The 24,415-nt window shown below is 57.3% G+C and overlaps 1 protein-coding gene across 4 annotated transcripts; it reads left to right on the forward strand.

The window, feature by feature from the left end:
- Positions 1-1,163: 1,163 nt before the first annotated feature.
- BTBD2 (BTB domain containing 2) lies at positions 1,164-23,537 on the forward strand. 4 transcript variants are annotated; one of them, XM_049708542.1, is made up of 10 exons: positions 1,164-1,574; positions 4,928-5,023; positions 12,742-12,861; positions 16,528-16,684; positions 17,766-17,871; positions 18,043-18,240; positions 21,237-21,486; positions 21,631-21,718; positions 22,012-22,158; positions 22,574-23,537. In XM_049708542.1, the coding sequence occupies exons 1-10, from the start codon at positions 1,180-1,182 to the stop codon at positions 22,733-22,735; spliced, it is 1,719 nt and encodes a 572-aa protein (XP_049564499.1). In that variant the 5' UTR covers positions 1,164-1,179; the 3' UTR covers positions 22,736-23,537. The 4 variants fall into 4 exon arrangements, with proteins under 4 accessions (XP_049564499.1, XP_049564500.1, XP_049564501.1 ...); XM_049708543.1 differs by having other exon boundaries at positions 21,294-21,486; XM_049708544.1 differs by lacking the exon at positions 4,928-5,023.
- Positions 23,538-24,415: the final 878 nt, after the last annotated feature.

A 24,415-nucleotide genomic window follows, 5' to 3' on the forward strand; every position in this document is an offset into this window, starting at 1 on the left:
GTTGCTCAAGGGACCCCATTTTATGCCCTCCTAGCTCCCTGTGCCTCATCTTCAAGGCATTCTGTCACTCTGACACTGTGGGTGCAGTTAGCCATTTAAGGCTTCCAGCTCTGCCGGCGCTGGGCAGCCGAGACCTGGCCCAGAGGAGGGCTCCATATATCTGTTGAGTCTGAGAGGCACAGAGCATCCTCCCTGCATTCAGTGGCAGCCTGCCCGGGCCTCAGCTTCCCCTGCCACACACTCAGTGCTGTCCCGTCCACTGGGCAGGCAGACCGACTGGGGATAGGGTCTGGGATCCCAGGTCTGGGGTTTGGACTCTGGCGTTGGGTCTGGCTTTGGGATTGGGGGTCCTGGGTCTGAGATTGGGATCTGGGTTTCAGGGACTGGAGCTGGGGTCTGATTTGGGGTCTGGGGCCGGGGATCTGAGTTCTGGAGACCCAGGTCTGGAATCTGAGGTCTGGAGTTTGGGATCCAGTGCCTGAGTTCTGAGGCCTGAGGTCTGGGATATAGGGACTGGGGTCCCAGGTCTGGGGCTGCTGGGATGGAGGATCTAGGATTTGGGGCTGGCGATCCTGAATTCGTGGTCAGGGTCTTGAGGTGTGGGGTCGCAATTTCTGGGTCTGGGGTCTAGTGTCTGAAGTAGGGGGTCTGGGCTCTTGTACCTGGGTTCCGGCGTATGGGGTCCACGGTCTGGGGTCGGGGTCTGAGGTGAAGGATCTAGAATCCGGGGGTCCGGGGTCTGAGGTTAAAGGTCTAGAATCTGGGGGTCAGGGTCTGAGGTCCAGGATCTGGGGGTCCGGGTCTGAAGTAAAGGATATAGAGTCCGGGGTCCGGGTCCCGGGTGTGACGTACGAGATCTAGCACTTGGGGTCCCATGTCTGAGGTCTGCGGTCTGGGGTCCAGGCCCACGGTCGGAGGTACGAGGTCCGTTGCCCCCGCGTGCCCCTGCCCCGCCCCCTCCCTCCTCCTAGCCCCTCCCCGGCCCCCTCCCTTCTCCTCCCTGCTCTCCAAGTCCCCCACATCCTCCCCCTCCCTTCTCTCCCCCGCCCCTCCCCCTCCCTCCTCCTCCCCTCTCCCCCTCCTCTGCCCCCTCCTTTCGCCTCCCTCCCCTCCCCCTCCCAGGCCCTCCCCCCGCCCGCCCCGCCCCGCCCCCGCCCCGCCGGGCGCCGCACCGACAAGATGGCGGCGGGTGGGAGCGGCGGGCGCGCGTCGTGCCCGCCGGGGGTCGGCCCGGGCGCGGGGGGCGGCCCCGGGCCCAGCGCCAACGCCGCCCCGGCCCCCGGCAACGCAGCCGCCGCCGCTGCCGCCGCCGCCCCGGCCCCCGCCGCCCCCGGGCCGCCCCCGCCGGTGTCGGTGTCGGGGCCGGGGCCGGGCGCGCAGGCCGCTGCGGGCGGGGAGCGGGCGGCCGAGGAGCCGGGGGCGGGGGCGCTGCTGCGCGAGCCCGTCTACAACTGGCAGGCCACCAAGCCCACGGTGAAGGAGCGCTTCGCCTTCCTCTTCAACAACGAGGTGCTCTGCGACGTGCACTTCCTGGTGGGCAAGGGGCTCGGCGCGCAGCGCATCCCGGCGCACAGGTGGGCCGCCGTCCCGGGACCCGCCGCCCCCGGGGACCCAGCATCCCCGGGCCCAGACCCCGCCAGCCCCCGGGACTCAGCCATCCCTGAGATCCCGCCACCCCTCCCCCCCGCCGGGGATACCCGCCATCCCCGGGGACCTAGTCGTCCCCCAGGACCCGCCCTTCTTGGAACCCCTGCCGTTCCCGGGACCCCACCACCCTCAGGACCCCGTCGTCCCAGGACCCAACCCGTTATTCTTGGAACCCCTGCTGGTCTCAGGGACCTGCCCTCACCCCGGGACACCCACCATCCCTGGGACTCTGCTGTTTCCAGTAACCACCATCCCCGGGCCCTAGCACCCCTAGGCCCTGTGACCCTGCCAGGCCCCCTTCCACTCGTACTTCCAGATACTGCGTATTCTGGTCCTGCGACCCCTGCCCCTCCACTCTCATCAGCGTCTCCTGGCTCTGTGACCCCTGACCCTGCCACCTTGGCCAGGATCTCCCAGACCCAGTGACCTCTTCCACCCGCGGCATCCCTGTGACCCCTCAGCCCCTGCCAGGCTCCCCAGACCCTGCAACCCCCAGCCTGGCCAGCCCGAGGACCCCCAGACAGTACCATCTCCCTCCATTTCCTCCTTCCTGCCCCAGTGACCTCCTCCCCCAAGTGCCCCATCCTTCTGGGGCTGAGACCCCCAGAGCCCCACCAGACTCCCACCTTGTGAACCCAGGACCCCCAGTGACTCCCAGCTCTGCAGTCACCCAGCTCTGCGACGCCCCATCCCACAGGCCTCCTTTCAAAAGGCGGGGGGGTGTTGGTCCAGGCCCCATCCCTCTGCCAGTCTCCAGGGTGCAGCACCCAGACTCCTGGGTAGGGTGGGAGTGATGTCAGACAGCGTCCTGCCCACTGCTGGTTCCTCTGCCCCTGCTCGCTGGGGGGTGCTGGGGAGGGTTCTGTCTGGGGAGGGGGGCTGCAGGGGTTCTCACCACTCTGCCTGGAGTGTCCCCCAACCTGCTGTGAGGGTCCTCCCCACCTTTCTGACGTGTGGCCTTTATTTAACTTGTGCCTTCGAGATTCCTCTTTCTGGCTTTTTTTGGTTATTTATATACAACTGGGTCTAGATTCCTGTCCAAGGAAGCTTCCAGGCCCGTGATGCGGTCCCCAGTACCTCCGTGCCCTGTGTGTGTGTGTGTTGTGGCCCTCCCACCTCTCCCGCACGCTGTGAGTAGGGGGCCAGTTGATGTGTCACCTGTGAGCCCCCAGCCTCCGTCATGCCTTTCTTGTCCCACATTCCTGCTGTGTGGACCTCCCAGATCGAAGGTTCTGGTTCTTTGTCTTTTCAGCCTTTGGGTTGTTATTTCATATGCATTGTTGACATTTTACCTGTAGCGATCAGGTAGATGACTGTACCGTGAGTGACCCTGGGCTCTGCTGAGCCTCAGTTCCCCCCCACCTCCCCACCCCCCAGGACCTGGGACTGACCACTCAGACACCTCCTTCCCAGGGCCACAGGGAGGGTGGACCCTGTGACCCAACCAGGTCCTTATCACAGTGGCCTGGGGCTCATCCTCCATACAGGCTGGCTTAAAATGCAGGTGGGGATGTGACCCAACGCATAAAGGAAACACCTCGCAGCCTCACTGATGGAACACAGACAGGAGTGGGGAAAATTCCTAATACCGTGCGCCATGCTCCCGGGCTGGACCTAACTCCCGCCTCTGTCCCACGTGGGCTGGATTTGGGGACTTGCTTGTAAAGAGTAGATTGGAATCCCACCTTGGGGGAACCCGGCAGATGCCACCTCAGCCAGATGGTCAAGGTCGACCTCAGGGTGATGTCCTGGGGGTGTCAGGGTCCCCCTAGAAGGAATCAATGAGAAGGGCACCTCACCTCAGTGTGCTCCACCCCAAACCCTTAACCCCAGTGTAGTGGGTTGAATGGTGGCCCCCAACAAGGTGTGTCCACATCCTGACACCCAGAACCTGTGAACGGGACCTTATTTGGAAAAAGGGTCTTTGTAGATGTGATTAAGAGTTTCAAGAAGAGATCATCCTGGATTATCTGAACGGGCCCTAAATCCAACAAGGATCCTTATGAGAGACAGAGGAGAGACCGAGAGAAGACGGCCGTGTGACAACAGAGGCAGAGATGGGAAGGACACACGGCCGCAAGCCCAGGACACCTGGGACCCCAGAAGCTGGAAGAGGCAAGAGGGGGACCTTCCCCGGGACCCTCCGGGGGCAGCACAGCCCTGGGACACACTGACCTTGGACATGCGGCCTCCAGAACGTGAGAGAGGAAATTCCTGTTCTTTCAAGTCACCCAATTTGCAGTAATTTGTTAGAGCAGCCCCAGGAAACCAGTACACCTGGTCCTATCGGAGAAAATACCAGATAAACCCAGCTTGGGGCCATGCTGCAGGACGCCAGCCAGTCCTGGGAGGAGCCTGAGGACACAAGTGAAAGCCACGTGGCATCCTGGATGCGGGCCTGGGGCGGAGAGCATCCTGATCTGGTGACTGGGGAGCAGGGCCGAGCCGGGGAGGGGCTCGTGCTAACTTTGAGGAAGGCCATGGGGTCTGGACCCACCATTTCCCAGGACCCAGGCTTGGGGTGGTCTCAGGCTGGGGCAGTGAATTCTGGGTACAGGGTGACCCGGGGTGTGGGACACAGGAGGGCCTGGCATGAGTGATGGCACCCGGACAAGTTCGTACCTCACTCGGAGCCTCCCCCTGCCGCACGCCCCCAGTCGCCTTAGCCCCACCCCCTCGCCCTGCACGGCGTTTTGACAGCTTTCTCCTCCTAACTTTCTCTGCGACTGCCGTCATTGGCTTCCTGTGAGCAGGAGTTTTTTTTTTTTTTTTGGCTGAGTCACAGCTTGTGGGATCTTAGTTCCCCAACCAGGGATTGAACCCCGGCACCTGGCAGTGGAAGCGCGGAGTCCCCGCCACCGGACCGCCACAGGGTTTTGCTTCTCTCCCTCCTGCTAGGCCCAGGAAAATGCCTGGCACGGCAGGTGCTCAGGAAACCTGTGAGTCCACTGTCTACGCTTGCGCTCGCGGGGCTCCCTCTGAGGAAATACCGAGCATCTTCAGGGTAGCACTGTGCACAAATCGGATGGTCCCACGTCAATATCTAAAATACCTTTATTCATCTATCACGGAAAACTTAGCAGTGCAGAGAAGTCCCAGAAGTGGAGCAGTCTGTGTCTGGGGTCTCTTCTCCTTCATCGATCTGTGTGTGCTTAGCCCAATAACACGTTTTTTGATGACCGTGGCTTTATGGTGGGTTTTGAGAACTGCATGGCTGTTCTTCCCAGTTTTACTCCTTGTCAAGACTTTTTTCAGCTCGTCTCACACTTAACTCTTCCAGAATCAATCATCCATCCATCTGTCCCTCCCTGCATCCAACAGTCATTGAAACAGTGCTGACAGAAGACATCTCTTTCCCTGTGGGACTTACCTTCAGGTAAATTTGCACCAGCAAAGTTTTGTAAAGAGCCAGATAGTATATAGTATCAGCAGGCCACACGGTCTCTGTCCCAACTGCTTAATTCTGGCATAGCAACACAAATGCATTAAGACAGAAATGAATGGGTGTGGCTGTGTGCCAATAAAACTTTATTTACAAAAACAAGCGGTGGGCCAGATTGAGTCCCAGGGCTGTAGTTGACCAGCCTCTGCCTCAGTGGTTCCTTATGATCTTTAGAATCAGTTTATCAAATGCTAAAGGAATTGCCTGGAGGGATTGGTCTTTGCAAAGATACAGGTTGGGAGAGCTGACAGTTTAGAATACAAAATATATCTGGGAACGTGTTTATCCAGGGCATTTTTGTGAAACCTTAGGAAAGTTTTGTAGTTTATTCAAATAGGTCTTGCACGTATATTGCTAAGTTTCTGATTAGTTTTTGTTTGTTTTTTCTCTGTTGTGAGTAATTTCTCCATTGTATTTTTTCTAGTTGGTTCTTGCTGGGAAGCTGTAGATTTTTTGTGCATTTATTTTTATCTATTTGAACGATTTCTTTCTGAACCCTTCTTAGCATTAATAATTGCCCCACTGATTCTGTGGTCTGGCACTGTCCAGTAGACTTTTCTGTGATGTTGGGATTGCTCTAGAGCTATGCGCTCCAGTCCTGGCCACTAATCACTTGTGGCTGCTGAGCACTTGAATTGTGGCTCTTGCAACTGAGGAACTGAATCCTTTTTTTTGGTTTTGTTTTTTCGGACACACTGCGTGGCTTGTGGGATCTTAGTTCCCCAACCAGTGGTTGAACCTGCGCCCTCGGCAGTGAAGGCGAAGAGTCCTAACCACTGGACCACCAGGGAATTCCCAAACTGAATCTTTTATTTACCTTAATTTTAATTTAGATTTAAATAAGCCCTGAATTTAGAGTTTTAAGTGAGACAATCACGTTATGGGCAATTAATTTCTCATTCTCTCTCATATTTCTGCCTCATTTTTTCTGTTCTGATTGCATTTCTGACCACCAGGGGCATTGTTCCGTAACAGAGGTGTTTTTCACAGTTCAATGTGATCGTTGATACTGGTTTCTGACAAATCCTTTTTAATACAGTAACATGTTTCTTTCCATCCCTTGTTCACTAAGAGTTTCCATGAAGTGTGGGCATGGGATGTTATCGAGTGCTTTTAATGGATTTTGGTTTGTTTGATCTGACAATTGGCCATGTAGAAAATTATGCATTTGTGTGACAACTGCCATAGCCCAGCTTGGGAGCACTTTTGTCAGCCCCAGAAGCCCCTTTCCCCACTCCCGCCCTGACCCCTGGGCAATCACTGGCCTCCTTCTTCCTCTCTGGTTTTGCTGTTTGTAGAAATTTGATCGAATGTGTAGGCTTTGGTCTGGCTTCTTACACTGAGTGTGCTGTTTATGGGGTCCGTCCACACCGTTGTGCCGGAGGTTCATTTCTTTGTATTGCTAACGCAATTCACGTTCCTGCTGAATTCCATTGCATGGATGGACCATGCCTTGTCCACTCACCAGTCGATGGGCATACGGGTTATATGGGTTATTTCCAGCTTTTCATTACGAGGACTCATACTGCCATGAACATTCCACATTCGTGTGGAAATATGCCTGTGGAAGAACTGCTCCTTTTCTCTTGGGTGAATACCTAGGGGTCGCATGTTGGAATTACAGGGTAATGTGACATTTTAAGAAACTGCCAAACTGGTTTCCAAAGTGGCCGCCCCATTCCCCACCCCCCACTGGTGCCCGAGGGTTCCAGAGTGTCTTTGGCCTCATAGGTGAGTTGGGAAATATTCCCTCCCCCTCTCCTTTCTGGAAGAGTTTGCATGGGGTTGGTATTATTTCTTCTGGGAATGGGCTTTTCTGTGTGGGAAGATTTTTAAAAATATTTATTTATTTATTTGGTCTCACCAGGTCTTCGTTGCAGCAGGCGGGCTCCTTAGTTGCGGCTTGAGGGCTCCTCAGTTGCGGCAGGTGGGCTCCTTAGTTGTGGCATGCATGTGGGATCTAGTTCCCTGATCAGGGATTGAACCCGGTCCCCCTGCATTGGGAGCGCAGAGTCCTATCCACTGCACCACCAGGGAAGTCCCAGTGGGAAGATTTTTTTTTTTTTTTTTAATTGGCTGCTTTGGGTCTTTGTTGCTGTGCACAGGCTTTCTCTAGTTGCGGCGAGGTGGGGCTGCTCTTCGTTGCAGTGTGCGGGCTTCTTGTGGTGGCTTCTCTTTGTTGCAGAGCACAGGCTCTAGGCACGTGGGCTGCAGTAGTTGTGACACGCGGGCTCAGTAGTTGTGGTGCACGGGCTTAGTTGCTACGCGGCATGTGGGATCTTCCCGGACCAGGGCTCGAACCCGTGTTCCCTGCATTGGCCGGCGGATTCTTAACCACTGCGCCACCAGGGAAGTTCCGGAAGGTTATTAATGAGTAGTTCACTTACTTGTTATGTGTTTGTTTAGATTTTCTCTTCACCAGTGAGTGTTGGCAGGAAGTCTTTCCAGGAAGTCGTCCATTTCCTCTAAGTTGTCTTAAGTTGTTGGCATAAAGTTGTTTCAAAGTTCTTTTAGCACCTATAGGGTCTGTAGTAATGTTCCCTTTTTCATTCCTGATTTTGGTAATCTGTGTTTTTTTCTCTTGGTCAGTCTAGCTAAAGTTCTAGCAATTGTTGATTTCCCCGCCCCCCACCCCCAAAGAGTGACCTTTAGGTTTCATTGTATTGTCTCTATTTTCCCATTCCCAGTTTCATTAATTCCTCCTCTCACTTTTATTATTTTCTTCATTCTTTGGGCTCGATTTGCTCTTCATTTTCTAGATTCTTGAGATGGAAGCTTACCTTGCTGATTTAATTTTTTAAATTAATTAATTATTTTTTGGTCATGCCACACATGGCTTGCGAGATCTTAGTTCCTCAACAAGGGATTGAACCCAGGCCCCGGCAGTGAAAGTGCCAAGTCCTAACCACTGAACCACCAGGGAATTACTGGAAGCTCACCTTGCTGATTTTAGATCTTTATTTAATACATATATAATGTTTACTTCTAAGCACTGTTTTAGCTGCATCCCTTACATTTTGATGCGCCGTGTTTGCATTTTTGTTCCAGTTAAGATCTTTTCTAATTTCCCTTGTGTTCCTTCTCTGACCCATGGGTTACTTAGAAGTGTTGTTTCATTTCCAAATATTTGGGGATTTCTCAGAGGTCTTTCTGTTGTTGGTACGGAGTTTAATTCCTCTCTTTGGAGAACATGCTTTGACTGCTTTCAGTGCCTCTGAGAATCTTTGTTTGGCCTTGCATGTGGTCTGTCCTGGAGAATGTGCCATTGCGCCTAAGAGCGTGCATTCTGCCGTCGTTGGGCTGAGGGTTCCGTAAAGGTCGCTTGGCAGCACTGTTCAGTCTTCTGTGTTCTTGCCGATTTTGTCTGGCCGTTCTGTCAGTTGTGGAGAGTGAGGCATCAGAACCTCCAACGATAATTGTTGGATTGCCTCTTTCTCCTTTAACAGTCAGTTTCTGCTTCGTGTAGTTTGGGACTCTGTTGTGTATTCATTTGTACTGTTACCTGTCCCCATGTACTGACCCTCTGTTCACATGAAACGTCCATTGTTCAGTAATATTCCTCATCTTCACGTCTGTCTTTTTTTTTTTTTTTTTTTTTTTTTCACGTCTGTCTTGTCTGATATCTGTGTAGCCACTCCAGCTCTCTGGTGGTTTCCGAATGCAAGGTATGTCTTTCCCCATCTTTCTCCTTTCATTCCCTTTGTGTGTTTGAATGTAAAACTTCTGAGCCCGTGACATCCATCTGTCCCATCTCTGGTGACGTGAGCCTTGGTCATGGGGTAGATTTCTCCACTGGATGTCACCACCGTCTCCTTGTAAATCACCCTTCCCGAGGGATACTTTGGGACTGTACAGACAATCCATTTCCCCCTCCTGCTTTGCCCGCTGGTGTATGGTGGTTCCTGCTGGAAAGAGTTATTTACTCTAGCACCTGCCATATGGTGATTTCCTATTTCCGTAACTCCCTCTGCATTTGTTAACTGGGGTTCTAAAAGGAAGAGCTGTCCCTTCTCCCTTACTCATCCATTTCTTCAGTTATATATTTATTTCATCATGGACTCATGGATATTGATTTTATCCTGGGGGTCATCATCCGACACGAACATTATTTTGTTGCTCGTATCGTCCCAGATTTGGCTCCTGTGTCCGTTCAACATTTCCCTGTCATGTTGGAGCGTGTTTTTACTTTCTGGCGCCACAAGATACTCCAAGCTCGTCTTGTCCTTCCCCTGCCCCAGCCCTGCAGTCAGCCATTTCTCCAAGGAGCTCTGGTTCGTTTTAGTGGAAAATGGTATTTAGAAACCAAGACTTGGGTGCTGGGTGTGCCCGCTGCTGCTGGGGTGTTGTTGTTTAGAGACCTTTTTAGCAGGTAGGGTGAGGAAATGTACCAACACACACATATCTCTGTTTATTTGTGTCTCTCCACCCGTCTGTCCATCTGTCCATCCATCCACCATCCAGCTACCTGTCTAAAAGCCACGAGATCATCTTGATCGCTCTGATTTCGGTTCAGCCCTCCAGAATTTATTCCAGCCCCCCCCCCCTTATCTATAACTGTTTTCTCCCATGATGAGGACCCTGGCTCTCATTCTGCACACGTCTACTTGGTAGCACAAACCTAGATATGTAGAGTAGTTTCAGAGCTGCTAACCCTCTCCTGTGAAAAATACTTTTACTAAGTAAAGCACAGTATTTGTATGCAGTTCTTTTAGCCTTTAACCTGTTTCCCAAAGCTACTTAGCTGGCCTCTTCTTCCCTGCCCCTTCAGGGTAGTATGTCATTCTTTCTTTTTTTTTAAATTTTTAAATTGTGGTAAAATACACATACCATAAAGTTCACCCTCTTTACCCTTTTTAAGCGCACAGTTCAGTGGCATTAAGCACATTCACATTGTTTGCAATGATCCCCACCATCATCTCCATAACTTTCTCATCTCCCCAAACTGAAGCTCTGTCCCCATGAAATACTGACTCTCCGTCCCCCAGCCCCCAGCCCGCAACCCCTGGCCCCACCATCTACTTCCTGTCTCTGTGGATCTGACTCCCCCAGGGACCTCCTGTGAGTGGAATCAGACAGTGTGTGTCCTTCTGTGTCTGGCTTGTCTCACTGAGCATCACGTCCCCAAGGTCCATCCACTCTGTAACATGTGTCGGAATTTCCTTCTTCTTAAGGTAACTAACATTCCTTGTATGTATGGAGGGACCACACTGTGTTCATCCGGCATCTGTCCATTGATATTGGACAGATGCCTTTGGCTGTCTGTGAATCGTGTCTCTGTGAGCACTTGTGCACAGGTTTTATGTGGACGTGTGTGTTCGTTTCTCTCAGGTACGCAACTTAGGAGTGGAACTGCCGGGTCAGACGGTAACTCCATGTTGAACCCTCCGATGAACCCACTGGCCTGTCATCCAGCGCTGCTGCACCCTTTATGTCCCCACCCGCCCTGCACGAGGGCTCTGATCTCTCCACATCCGCAGCAACTCCGGTCATTGTCCGGATTTTCTATCCTAGCTGGCGTTTCCTAGTGGGGGTGAGGTGGTGTCTCATGGTGGCTTTGATTTGCCGTGTTCACCGTCATGTTTTTGAGGATGGATGGATAAGGGAGGGTAGAAGACTCCTGGTGGGAGGCGAGCGAGGGGCCGGCGGGTGAGGCTGTGGGTGGAGGAGCCTTGGAGATGTTCAGCCCGCCTTCGACCCAGTGGCCTTGCCAGCCCTGGGGTTTGTCGCCACATCCGCCGAGGGCACTGAGGGTGCATACAGCCTGGCATCCGGGGCTCTGCACAGACACACAGGCCCAGTTGGGCCTCCTCTTACTTCCTGCCAGTGAATCGTTGGGGAAAGTTTTCCCCGCGGGAGATCAAGATGCTTTGTTTAATCTAGAAAGAAAGGAGGAACCGGAAGACACTTTATTTATGGAGAGTGTGCGTGGGGAAGTGCAGTGAGGCTCCAGGGGCCCAGCTACGGTGGTGAATGAGCGGGGCTTCGAGGACGCGGTGGGGCAGCACAGGGCATGAGCACCGCCGCTGGATGGGCAAAGCCGCACAGATCTGTCCTCTCTCAGTTCCGGGATCCAGAAGCCCAAGGTCAGGGTACTGCAGGGCCGCGCCCCCTCCAGAGGCTCCCGGGAGGGTCCTTCCCGCCTCCTCCGGCTTCTGGGGCTCCAGGCTCTGCCTCCGGCAATACGTAGCCTCTCCCTGTGTGTCTGGGTCCACATTTCCCTTTTATAAGTCATTGGATTAGGGCCAGCCCGGATTTGGGTGGCCTCATCTTAATAAATGGCATGTGCAAAGACCCCGTTTCCAAACAGGGTACCATCCTGACGTTCCAGATGGACATGACTTTGGAGACACTGTTCACCCCACTACACTCACACTCGGTTTCCCACCTGGCCCCCATCGCTGGTCTGGCCTTTGGGGTGCTGTAGAGCCCCGGGCCAGACTGGGGACCAGACAAGGGCCTGGCGGGGCCGGGAGCACCAGTCCACGACGGAGGAGTGGGTGGGAGGCGGTTCTTTTCGTGGAGAGTAGGGGGCCGCCCAGGTGGGGCTCGCTGGGAGCGGTGGGAACGTCCCCTGGGCACTGGGCAGAGGCCGGGAATCGGGCTGTGGCTGCCGACTCCAGCGGTTCCGCAAGGGGGTGGCCTCTCAGAGCCCTGCGTGTGTCACCGTGGGGACCCCGGGAGGGGCTGCGATGTGGGGCCTTGCAGACCCAGAGGACAGGGGCTCTGCAGGGCCGCCCCGGGGTAGGCTGCTGTGGGGCGGGCCCTGGGGACCGCGGGTGCACAGCACAGTGGGCGCATGATGCCAGGCAGAACCTGCAGGCCCCCATGGCCACCCATGTCTGGATGCTCCCTTGGCCTCCACGCCCTTCCCCACGGGCTCAGCCCGATTCAGGTGACCCCGCCAGGCCTTTCCTGACTGCGCCCTCACAGCCCTGCGTTCTCCTTCCTGCCCCACTGTCAGGCTGTCCACACCGTGGACCCGTGGCTGCCTTCCTCCAACAAGGCCAGGGTCTCAGTGCCCACAGCCCCAGCACGGGGGCCGTGTGTGTAGAGCGAGGAGGGAGTGATGAAGGAGCGGGTGAATGAGGGAGGCAGGGAGTGGTTGAGTGAGTCACTGAATGAATGAATGAAAGGATGGGGTGAATGACGAATGAATGAGGGAGTGAATGAATGAATGAATCAGTGGGTGAGCCAATCAGTGAGTGAAGGAATGAGTGAGTGAAGGAATGACGGAGGGAGGGAGTGGTTGAGTGAATGAATGATCGGGTGAATCTGTGAGTGAATGAGCAAATGAGCGAGTGAATGAATGACGGAGGGAGGGAATGACGGAGGGAGGGAGTGAATGAGTTGCGTGGGGAGGGCATGAGCTCTCTGCCATAAGCCATTCAGCCCCTGGGGAGACGATTTCGCTTCTCCGGCCTCTGTTGCCACCGATCCACACGTGCTGCCTTCTCAGTCCTCAGGGCCTTCCTAACAGAAGCATCCAGGGCAGGATGCTCTGGGCACAGCATCTGCTGCAGGTGCTGGCTGGGGTGTCACTGCTGCGGGGACACTCGCCTTCCACGTCCCGGGGCCCCGACAGCCCCCCGGGCTCGGGCGGTGGGGACCGGTGGGCCTCGCGAAGGGTAACCGGGTCTTCTCTGACACACCAGGTTCGTGCTGGCCGTGGGCAGCGCCGTCTTTGATGCCATGTTCAACGGGGGAATGGCCACCACGTCCACCGAAATCGAGCTGCCGGACGTGGAGCCCGCTGCCTTCCTGGCACTGCTCAAGTAAGATTTTCCAGGTCCTTCACGCCCTGGGGGGAGGGACAGACACACCTGATGTTTAAAAAAAATAGAGCCCTGGTGACATTGCCTCCAGAGCCCCCAGCTCCCTGGAGATTTCTAGAACTCACCTCCTCAGTGAGGGGTGGGCTCTGGATGCCCCCCCCATTTTCATTTTTGTATCTTTAATATCAGGATGTAATTTGCATACCATACAACTCACCCGTGTGAAGTGTACAATTCAATGACATTTAGTATGTTTACAGAGTGTGCAACCATCACCTCTAATTCCAGAACATTCCATCACCCCCAAAGGAATGGCATCCCCCTCCCCCAGCTCCTGACAACCAGGAACCCACTCTCTGTCCCTGTGGATCTGCCTGTTCTGGACGTTTCCCATCAGTGGGATCACACCCTGTGTGTCCTTCTGCATCTGCTGCTCTCACTGAGCATCGCGGTTCCAGGTCCACCCACGCTGCAGCGTGTGTGAGTCCCTAAGTTTTCATCCTTTCAAGAGTTTTTGAAGAAATAGCCTGAGGCAAGAATTTTAAATTCCACCTATATTTTTTCTTCCTGGGTTTCAAATTTTTTCTCAAGGACTTTAAAACAAATATAGTGGATGTTGGGGGTGGGAGTGCCGCCCACAGATTGCAACTCCACCGAGGAGGAGGCCGGCGAGCTCTGTGGAACTCCCATACACCTCCCTGCTCCGCGGAGCACCGTCTTCCCCTGTCCGGAAACCCTGGTGTAAATGGTCTGGGTGGCTTGAAAGGTTATCGCGAACAGTCAAGACAGCTCTTCAGATGTGGAGCTTATTTTTTTTCCCCTTCTGATTATAAAAATGGCATTGGCTCACAGAAAAAAAGGGAGAGAGAGAGAAAAAGGGAGGGTGAGAAGAAAAGAAGAGAAAAGAAAGCGTAAGGAAGAAAATGGAGTGAACCTGCCTCTCAGCACCACGGGGGCGGGGCCCACGGGCGGGGCGGGGCTGGTTGCTCCCATTCATATCGGGTCCCATTCATATCACGTGCTCAGAGCGCCCCTCCCCACCCACTGTGTCGTCATCTCCTTTTTTCCTCTGGTGTCTGCAGGGTGTAAACTGGTTCCCTTCAGCTCCATCTAACAGTGTTGAATCCTGTGGGCTGATCACAGCACTTTGTGGAATAATCTCACTCCTCTGTCTTTAGGCAACTTTTCAGATGGTCCCTCAGACCAGGGGCCGCAGGCTGCCCCGGGGTGGGTGGGAGGGTAGGGGCTCTGTCTCCACAGCTCCCCGCCGACATTGCTAAAGCAGCCTGGAAGGATTTGTAAACTGTGGGCAGGACTGTGGGCCAAGGAAACTTTATGTACAAAATAGGGGACAAAAGCACGGTGAGATATCACTTCACACCCACCAGGGTGGCTATTATTAAAACACAAACAAACAAAACGACTTGTCTCGAGGAGGTGGAGAAATTGGGACCCTCGTGTGCTTCTGGTGGGAATGTGAAATGAGGCAGCCACTGTGGAAACAGTGGACGATCCTCAAAAGCTAAACATAGAATCACTATGTGCTCCAGCAACCCCATTCCTGGGTACATCCCCCAAAGAAGGGAGAGGTGGGGGCTCGAAGAGAGATTTGCACACCCGTGTTCACAGCAGCTTGATTCACAACAGCCAAAAGGTGGGAACACCCCAAGTGTCCATGAACAGTTGAGGGATGAACGAGGTGTGATCCATCCACACACCGGAATATTACTCAGCCTTCAAAAGGATTCTGGAATTCAGTAACACATTAAAAGGATCATACACCATGATCAAATGGGGTTTATTCCAGGGCTGCAAGGATTTTTCAGTATCTGCAAATCAATCAGCGTGATACACCACATCAAGAGGTTGAAGAATAAAAACCATACGATCATCTCAATAGATGGTAGGAAAAGCTTTTGACGAAATTCAGCACCCGTTTATGTCATAAAGGATTCTGGCAACTTCCCTGGCGGTGCAGTGGTTAAGAATCCACCTGCCAATGCAGGGGACACGGGGACACACAGAGCAACTAGGCCCGTGTGCCACAACTACTGAGCCTGCGCTCTAGAGCCCACGAGCCACAACTACTGAGCCCATGTGCCACAACTACTGAAGCCCGTGCACCTAGAGCCCGTGCTCTGCAACAAGAGAAGCCACTGCAATGAGAAGCCCGTGCACTGCAACAAAGAATAGCCCCCGCTGGCCGCAACTAGAGAAACCCCATGCACAGTAATGAAGACCCAACGCAGCCAAAAATAAATAAATTAAAATTAAAAAAAAAAAAAGGATTCTGACGCTTGCTCCAACAAGGATGGACCTTGAGGACATGATGCTTATTGAAATAAGCCAGATGAAAAAGGACAAATACAGTGTGAACCTACTCACAGGAGGTCCCAGAGGAGTCACTTCCATAGAGACAGGAAGTAGATGGTGGGGCCGGGGGCTGGGGGAGGGGGAGTCGGGACAGAATTTCAGTTTGGGAAGATGAGAAAGTTCTGGAGATGGATAGTGGGGATGGTTGCACAGCAATATGAACGTACCTAATGCTACTGATAAAAATGGTTAAAATGGTAAATTTTATGTTATATGTATTTTACCATAATTTTTAAAAATGTAAAAGTCATATCTATAAAAAAAATCAAGACCCCAAACAGGTGACGGGTTGCAGTAAGCCAAACCCTGCCTTAGTCTAAGCTTGGTGAGATGTGGGGTGGAAGGCTGTTCTCTCCGTCTCCCGCTCCATCCCTGTGTCTCTCTGTCTCTATCTCTCTCCCCATATCAGCTTGGGTTTTGGTAACCAAGCTGCCCCCCCGAGAGGGTGGACACTATCTCCACTGGCATGTGAAGGGCTCCCCCATCTCCCCGCACGTGTCTCGGCCTGTCCCATTACCAGGTCCCCCTCCGCACTGCTGCCATGGGTGGTCGTCCTGTCCCTGACCCCGCCGGCCGCTGCTGTTCGGGCTTCCTGTGCATTCTCAGGGGAGTGAGTCCCAGGAGAGGGGGGCCCCTTCCAGGAACGTGCTCTTTGGGCGGCTCCCGGTTGGGCTCCTCTACCCCGCCCCCAATCCCGTGTCCATGGTGCCCGTGGACGGACACTCGGGTGGTTTCGCGTGGATCGCGCTGCTGTGAACACGCGTCATTTCTCCTGGACGCAGAGGGGTGAGCTGCGCGCCCAGGGCCGCCTCTGAGGCGCTCCCACCAGATGGACCAGGGTTGTGATTTCTCACCATCTCCCCGTGGTTTTGTAATCGACCCTGACTTCTGACCCACATGTAGAGTCGGCCCGATGGCGAGTGGTCAACACATCCGGTATCTGCGATTCCGGCCGGCATTTCTGGTCCCGTTAGTGGTCGGGCATGGCAGTCGGCTGTGGCGGGGGCGGGGCGGGGGGGGTGGTGGTGGTGCGGAAGCCTCTCCGCGTCCCGGGGCAAATCCCGTGCTGCCCACGGAGGAGCCGGACAGAGGCCTACCTGCTGTGTAGACTCGTTTCCAGGGTTTGCCTGTGGGCACTCCTTTTCCCGGGTAACTGCCTTTGCGGGGTCACATCCACAGGTCAGAGGGCGACCGATGCTAATTCGGTTGGTTCCTCGGGCCAGGCCGGTGGGTGGGGCTGGGCGGCTGTCCTCATGCCGCCGTCCGCTCCCCCCCCCCTCAACCCCGTTCCAGGTTTCTCTACTCGGACGAGGTTCAGATCGGGCCTGAGACGGTCATGACCACGCTGTACACCGCCAAGAAGTACGCGGTGCCCGCGCTCGAGGCCCACTGCGTGGAGTTCCTGAAGAAGAACCTGCGGGCGGACAACGCGTTCATGCTGCTGACGCAGGTACGGGACGGGGGGTGCAGGTGTGCAGGTGCGGGGCGAGGCCACAGGGGGCGGGGCGAGCAGGGCTGCGGGGCGGGGCGAGGGCGCGGGACCCGCTGGGGAGCAGGTGCTCCGGGTCTGCGCAAGGATGCAGGTGCGTGGGTGCGAGTAAGGACGCCGGGGCAGGGGAGGACGGATGGGGGAATTTCGGAGTTTAGGCGCCGCTTAACTCTTGCGCCCGGGTGAGTGTCTCCCTCACTTCATCTTGCCCTTGTCCCTGCCCCTGGTGGCACCGCGGTGTTTCCCTGGTCGCCTCTCGTGCAGTGCACCTTGTTGGCAGGCCGGCCTCACAACAGTCATTTACTAAAGGATTCCCGTTGGCGTTTTGGTGTCCTTGTGCAGAGCTCAGGTGTGGGGGGAAAGGCGTTCCGTACTAGGTTTCTTGGAGGGGGACCCTTTGGGGTTGTCCGGTCTGACGGTCTGTGGCGGTCCTGGACCACTGTGGGGGCTGGGAACCTGGCGGGACGGGGCAGAGCCCGAGTGTCATCGTGGCTCCACAGACCCCTCGCTGAGATGGCACCTGGGCCTTGGCCCCGTCTGCTGAGTCGCTCTCAAGGGCCAGAGCCTGGACGGTCGGGTGGGGGCCGGCTGCTCCTGGCCATTTGCTGAGAGCTGCAGCCACGTGGGGTGTCCTAGCCTCCTAGCCAGGCCCTAGGCAGAGACTGATGCACAGGGGTGTGGGCGTCGAGCTACCCCACAGGTTCTCCGTCCCCGGCCCCCGCCCCGTGTGCAAGTTCTCGGTCAGAAGCACAGCGCTGCTGCGTCCCACGGGTCCTCTCAGCCGTCTCCCCTGGGCTCCTGCCTGCTGCAAGGGGCGACTGGGCCCGCCTCCAGCCTGAACCTCTAGGCGCCCCAGCTTTTGAGGTATAGGCCTGACCCCCGCCCCAGGCAGTGGTTACTGAGAGTCTGTGAACCTCAAGAAAGAGGATCCCTCTGGACCCTCGGCCCAGGATTTGAAATCTGTGCCCGGGACTTGAAATCTGTGCCCAGTCTGGAGCCAAGGTCCATCCGGCTGGGTGTTGACAGGCTCTCTCCCCCGCAGGCGAGGCTTTTCGACGAACCACAGCTCGCTAGCCTGTGCCTGGAAAACATCGACAAGAACACGGCCGACGCCATCACTGCAGAGGGCTTCACAGACATCGACCTGGGTAAGGCCACAGGGCCGGGGAGGGCTCGGTGGTCACATGCGTCCCACCGAGGCCCCGCCGCCTGCCCCACTTTGCTGCTGCACGGGCCGTGGACAGCCTGGCCGCGAGCCGGTCAGAGGTCATCCCCGAGGCCATGGAGGCCGGCGCTCGCTGATGGCCCCTCCCCTGCAGACACGCTGGTGGCCGTGCTGGAGCGGGACACCCTGGGCATCCGCGAGGTGCGCTTGTTCAACGCTGTCGTCCGCTGGTCTGAGGCTGAGTGTCAGCGGCAGCAGCTGCAGGTGACGCCTGAGAACAAGCGGAAGGTTCTGGGCAAGGCGTTGGCCCTCATCCGCTTCCCGCTGATGACCATCGAGGAGTTTGCTGCAGGTAACGGTCATGGGGCGCCGAGGGAACGCTCAGGAGGGGTGTGACCCCAGGGACCCTGCTGCGTGTGACTCAGTCCCATGACCCTCGGCCCGGCCACAGTGGGTCAGGTGCTGGCCGTGTCCATGCGGGAGCCTGGACTGGCTCAAGTGGGTGAAGATGGAATGACCCCCAGATGCCGACCCTCCCGCGTCCCAGCCTCTCCCACCCCCACGTCTCGGGTGTCCACACGCACGTGTCTGAATGTACCAGGCCCCTGGGTCCCGTCTGGGGCTCAGGTCCTGGGAGCTGGGCTCTGGTGCCCACGTCCTTGATGAGCCCCATGAAAGGGTGGGCAGTGTCTGGGACTGTGGGCCGCTGCTGCCGGGCCTGGGCTTGGGCCCAGGTGGGGTTGGCCCTGACCCTGCCTCTCGCGCTGGGGCACACTCGGGTCTTGGGGATGTGCAGCAGCGGCAGCGGTGGCCAGCTTGGCGACCCCTCCCCTGGGCCTGGGCCTCCCCTTCATGTCATTCTCATGGCCGGTGCCGACCACGGTCCTGGAGCCAAACTGGCCTGGAAGGTTCTGGACGGGGCTCCGTGATGCAGCCCCGTGGCGGGTGCACCGCTGTCCTGCCTCTCCCCGGTCCGTGCTGCCCCTGCTCCCACCCAGGCTTAGGGTTGCCAGATTTAGCAACAAGAGCAAACAATTTTTTTTAGTGTAAGTGTGTCCCGTGCAGCAGCTGGGAGACGCTTATCCTAGAGATCAGCCCTCTTTGATCTGAAATCAAGGCTTGACTGGGTGTCCTGCATTTTATCTGGCGGTCCACGGTGTTCCCTCAGTGCTGGGGCGAAGCCTGAGAGGCTGTCTCCACACTGGGGGTCACTCATCCGTCAGATACTTAGCACCTCCTGGGTACCTGGCCTTGGCAGTACAGCAGTGACCGAGGCAGCCTGGGCACTGCAGACATGGGGCCGGGTCCTACTCTGTGGGGGGCCGTCCTGGGCACTGTGGGGTGTGGAGCAGCCTCCCTGGTCCCACCCCCTCGATGCCAGGAGCACCCCTAGTCATTTTTCTTTAACAGTATGAGGGCTTTATTTTTTTATGTTTATTTATTTATTTTTGGCTGCGTTGGGTCTTCGTTGTTGCGCGCTGGCTTTCTCTAGTTGCGGCGAGCGGGGCTCCTCTTCCTTATGGGCACAGGCTTCTCAGTGCGGTGGCTTCTCTTGTTGTGGAGCACGGGCTCTACGCGCGTGGGCTTCAGTAGTTGTGGCTTGCGGGCTCAGTAGTTGTGGCTCTTGGGCTCTAGAGCGCAGGCTCAGTAGTTGTGGCTCACGGGCTTAGTTGCTCCGCGGCATGTGGGATCTTCCCGGACCAGGGCTCGAACCCGTGTCCCCTGCATCGGCAGGCAGACTCTCAACCACTGCGCCACCAGGGAAGCCTGCACCCCAGTCTTGATCACAGATGTCCTCAAACATTGCCCAGTGTCCCCTGGGGGGCAGGATGCCCCGGGTGAGAGCCCCGAGCTATAGTGTTGAGTTGTCTTGGCCTAAGACATCTGCGTGAGCCTTGCTGGACCCCTCTCCGGCCCCGTTTGCACCCCCGAAACCACTCTCCTCATAGGCCACCTGGCCGCCAAATCATCCGGGGTCTCAGGTCTCCTAGAAGCGCCACCCCTCACCCTTGGCCCCCTCGCCACTCTCCCATGATGGGCCTCCAGGCCAGAACAGCCCACCACCCCTCAGCTTGCAAGTGCCTGGGATGAGTGTGTGTGTGTCCAGGGCTTGTGTGCTGGGCCTCTGGCCTTGTCCCTCTGCAGCATGGCCTGCGAGGCTTCAGCTCTTTGTCACTCAGTGTGTTGTAGAGAATTCTCCTGCTTCTTATGTTCCACTTGAAATTACAAGAATGTAGAAGTTTGAAAAAAAACTCCCCCAAAGACTCCCCTGGCTCAGTGTGTCACAACTGAGGTCTGATATATTTTTCTTTCTGTATTCTCTATGCAGAGATGTAAAAAAAAATGGTTATCTGTATTCACTTTTACTTATTCATTCATTCATTCATTCATTTTTGGCTGTGTTGGGTCTTTGTTGCTGTGTGTGGCCTTTCTCTAGTGCTGAGCGGGGGCTACTCTTCGTTGCTGTGCGCAGGTTTCTCATTGCGGTGGCTTCTCTTGCTGCGGAGCACGGGCTCTAGGCGCGTGGGCTTCAGTAGTTGTGGCATGCGGGCTCAGTAGTTGTGGCTCGCGAGCTCTAGAGCGCGGGCTCAGTAGTTGTGGCGCACGGGCTTAGTTGCTCTGCGGCATGTGGGATCTTCCCAGACCAGGGCTCGAACCCGTGTTCCCCGCATTGGCAAGCGATTCTTAACCAGTGCACCCCCGGGGAAGCCCTGTGTTCACTTTTGTATCTTAACTTGCTCTTGTGATCCATGGAGCTCTCTTGCCCTGTTGCTCAGACCTGTGTGCCTGTGAGCTGTTGGGGCAGTGGGCCGGGTTGTGGCTGACCTGCGCAGAAGTGAGCTCAAAGCGGGTGAATGAGTGATTCTTGTAAAGCAAGGGTGGTGCCGTTAAGGCCTGCGTCAGGCACCCTGTCCCGGTGCAGGTGGTGGGCAGAGGTGTGTACAATCCTTCCGCACCACCTGTCTGCCCCACACGCTGCCCCCTGTCACCAGCTCATGGCTACATCCAGGCCCCCACCTCCAGACTCCTCTCCAACTCTGGGCCTCTCTTGGGGGCTGGCATCCCCCCTGTCTGTGTAGGTGCCCGGGGTGGACGGGCAGGGCGGCAGGTGCTCTGTGGAAGAGCAGTGGTCCCCTGGGGTGGTCCCAGTGGAGGTGGGGAGGCCTGGGGCAGTGAGGGGGATTTTGCCCGATTAGCCAGCAACTCAGAGCATTGGCCCCATGTCTGCTTCGGGTCCTTCCCCAAACGTGGCAGAAGGGCCATCCCCCCGCGGGGGTGGTTGGAGCGGTGATGTTCTGCAGAAGAAAGATGCTGAGGAGTTGAGAGGCTGGGTGCCATGCTTTCCAGTGTCTTCTGCGTGCTTGGGGTCTGCCCAGCCTTCCCTACCCGCCCCTGTGCCCTCAGGGCCCGCACAGTCGGGCATCCTGGTGGACCGCGAGGTGGTCAGCCTCTTCCTGCACTTCACCGTCAACCCCAAGCCACGCGTGGACTTCATTGACCGTCCACGCTGCTGCCTCCGCGGGAAGGAGTGCAGCGTCAACCGCTTCCAGCAGGTGGAGAGCCGCTGGGGCTACAGCGGCACGAGCGACCGCATCAGGTAGGTGCGGGCCGGGCGCAGGGCCGGGAGGCGCGGGCAGCGAGCACAGCGGCGGGGGGGTTGGGGGGCTGGGGTCCTCCGTGGGGAGGGGCGGGCACTGGACGGTCCAGCTAGCTCAGCATCTCCCTCCTTTGACGGGTTCAGGTTCTCGGTCAACAAGCGCATCTTCGTGGTTGGCTTCGGGCTCTATGGCTCAATCCACGGCCCCACCGATTACCAAGTGAACATCCAGGTACCGCTCGCCTCCAGGCCCTGCCCCTCCACATCCCACCGCGTCCCTCTCAGTCGAGGGTCTGCTTGTGTTTCCCCCAAGGTGGCACGAGTGTTCTGGAGTCTGGGGGACCCAGGACGATGCCTCCCCACTCCTGCCACTGGCCTGCTTCGCGCAGGTCACGGGTCGGACCCCCCCCCGCTGCAGGGCCTGGAGGTGGGGCTCAGCCCTGGGCTCCAGGCTCCTGGGGGTTCTGCGGGTGGGCACAGGGGCCGGGGCGCCAGAGTTAGCTGTGCCTGGCTCCTGGCCCACAGATCATCCACACAGACAGCAACACGGTCCTGGGCCAGAACGACACAGGCTTCAGCTGTGACGGCTCCGCCAGCACCTTCCGAGTCATGTTCAAGGAGCCGGTGGAGGTGCTGCCCAATGTCAACTACACGGCCTGCGCCACGCTCAAGGTGTGCCCGACCCCAACCCTAGCCGTGCCCCTGACGCCCCACCCCACCCAGGACCGAGACCCCAGCCCTGATCCCTGAGCCGAACCCGAGACCCTGACCCTGGTCCCTGAGCCATACCCGGGACCCCGACCCCTAACTTGATCCTGACCCCTGAGCCAAACCCGGGACTCTGACCCCGAACCTGACCCCTGAGCCGTACCCAAGACCCCAACCCTGAACCTGACCCCTGAGCCGTACCTGGGACCCCGACTTGGACCCTGCCTCCCAGTCCATTGCCCACCTCTGACAACGTGGGGCTAGGAGCGCGCAACCCTGCGTCGCAGCCATGGAGGGCCTGCTGCCTGCGCCGGGTCAGGATCCTGCGCCCTGTCCAACGCAGCACATCCATCCTGACCCGCCGGGCCCCACCCCGCAGGGCCCGGACTCCCACTACGGCACCAAGGGCCTGCGCAAGGTCACCCACGAGTCGCCCACGACTGGGGCCAAGACGTGCTTCACCTTCTGCTACGCGGCCGGGAACAACAATGGCACGTCCGTGGAGGACGGGCAGATCCCTGAGGTCATCTTCTACACCTAGGCTGTCCCATCCCACGCCACACCCGCTGCTCCCCCTGCCTCGGTCCCGGGCGCCAGGAGGGCTCCTCTGTTCCGAGGTGGCGGATGGGCAGGGCAGTGGGAGACAACCCCTCAGGACTTGGGGGGCAGGGCCGGCCTGACCCTGCCCTGAGCCGAGGGTCCGCCCACTGCCCCTGCAGCTCAGGGTTGCCTGACCAGCTGCCCGACCATAGGATTCGTGTAGGGTGTTGCCTCGTGTTTGTTTCAGCTGCACGTGGCAATGCATCTTGGATTCCCGTTTCTCTGGTAGGAGACCACGTACGGGGCCCCTAGCGGGCCTGGGTCCTGCATTCCTCTGTTCTGTTCACTGGGGACACTCAGACCACCCTGACCCACCCCTAGGATGCGGGCTCAAGCCCTCCCGAGGTCCTGCGGGCCAGCTTCCTGCCAGCCCCAGGCCCAGCCCGTGGGCCCAGTGAAGGACCATCCCTGTCCAGCCCTCCTGGACGGCCCCTCCCAGCCCCTGCAGCTGTGGACACGGGCGGCAGACCCTGTCTGCCTGGGAAGGGCGAGGCTGCGGGCCACACACGGGGGCCGCATCCCAGCTGGCCCACCTGCACATCCGGTAGCCCCACTCCCGGCCCCCAGCGAGCACTCTGCACAGAGGTGCTGGAGGGCACAGCCCCTCCCTGACCCCCAGGTACTGTCCCCTCCCCACCCCCATGCTTCCACCTGGAGCCTGTGTCCTCCCCGAAGCCATGGAAGGTGTGTCCTCACACCACACCCCAAAATGTTTTTTTTTTTAAATAAAGGAAAGAAACTTACCGGCCCTGACCCATGTGCTGCTTCCCAGCAGAATGGGCCCCTGGCAGCTGGAGACCTGGCCCTTCTCACTGCATCTGTTTCCCCACCGTTAGAGGGGCCAGCTGGGCTAGGGGGCCCACAGGAGGGGCCATCTCCTGACACAGACTTCTCACCTTCGGGGCGTCCAAATCACGCGGGGCTCCACGTGGGCTGCGGACCCTCCCCGGACCCTCTGTCCTCTGCACAAAACCCTGGGGCTCCCGTTGTGCCCCTGCTGTGCAGCGATCAGGGACCCTGGGCAGGGTGGGCAGAGCCACCAGCAGGTGATGGCCACGCAGTGGGGCTGTGTGTGCCCTGGCACTTTCTGAGGATGTCAGCAGGGCCCCCACTGCAGTGAGCCATGCAGGGATCTTGTCAGCTCTGCCCTCTGGACCTGGGGCTGCACCCCAGAGCGGCTCTGCACCAGGGGAGTCCCCTTGCATTCACACCCCACCCCTGGCCCCTCCTTCTGTGCAGTGAGGACTCTTGGGTGCAAGTAACAGTTTACACCCGAGGTGGCCCAAAGGAGGATGTGGCATCTTACTGTTCCAAGGCAGGGACGATCCAGACCCAGGACTGGGCTGGCTGCCGAGATCCACTGTGGCCCTCAGGCTGTGTCACCTCCTGAGACCAGCCACACTGCAGGCAGACCCCAGCTGAGGGATCCACGGGGTGGGGGGCCAGGCCTTCCACTGTAGCCCCCAGAGCAGTCTGTCCTGGAGGCCACTGCAGTTCAGGGCTGCCGCCTCAGGACAGGATGACAAATGGTGTCAGATGAGGGCACAGCTGGGGCACCCATGGCAGGTGGGCATGAGTAGGAGCAAAGCCTGGCAACGAGATGCAACAAGATGGTGGGGTT

Source organism: Orcinus orca, chromosome 3 (genome assembly GCF_937001465.1).
Source record: "Orcinus orca chromosome 3, mOrcOrc1.1, whole genome shotgun sequence".
Lineage (NCBI taxonomy): Eukaryota > Metazoa > Chordata > Mammalia > Artiodactyla > Delphinidae > Orcinus > Orcinus orca.

Coding starts and splice junctions, on each gene's coding strand:
- BTBD2 (XM_049708542.1), top strand. CDS start 1,180: ATGGCGGCGGGTGGGAGCGGCGGGCGCGCGTCGTGCCCGCCGGGGGTC. Junction 17,872..18,042: donor CTTCACAGACATCGACCTGG/GTAAGGCCACAG, acceptor CCTCCCCTGCAG/ACACGCTGGTGGCCGTGCTG. Junction 21,719..22,011: donor ATTACCAAGTGAACATCCAG/GTACCGCTCGCC, acceptor CCTGGCCCACAG/ATCATCCACACAGACAGCAA.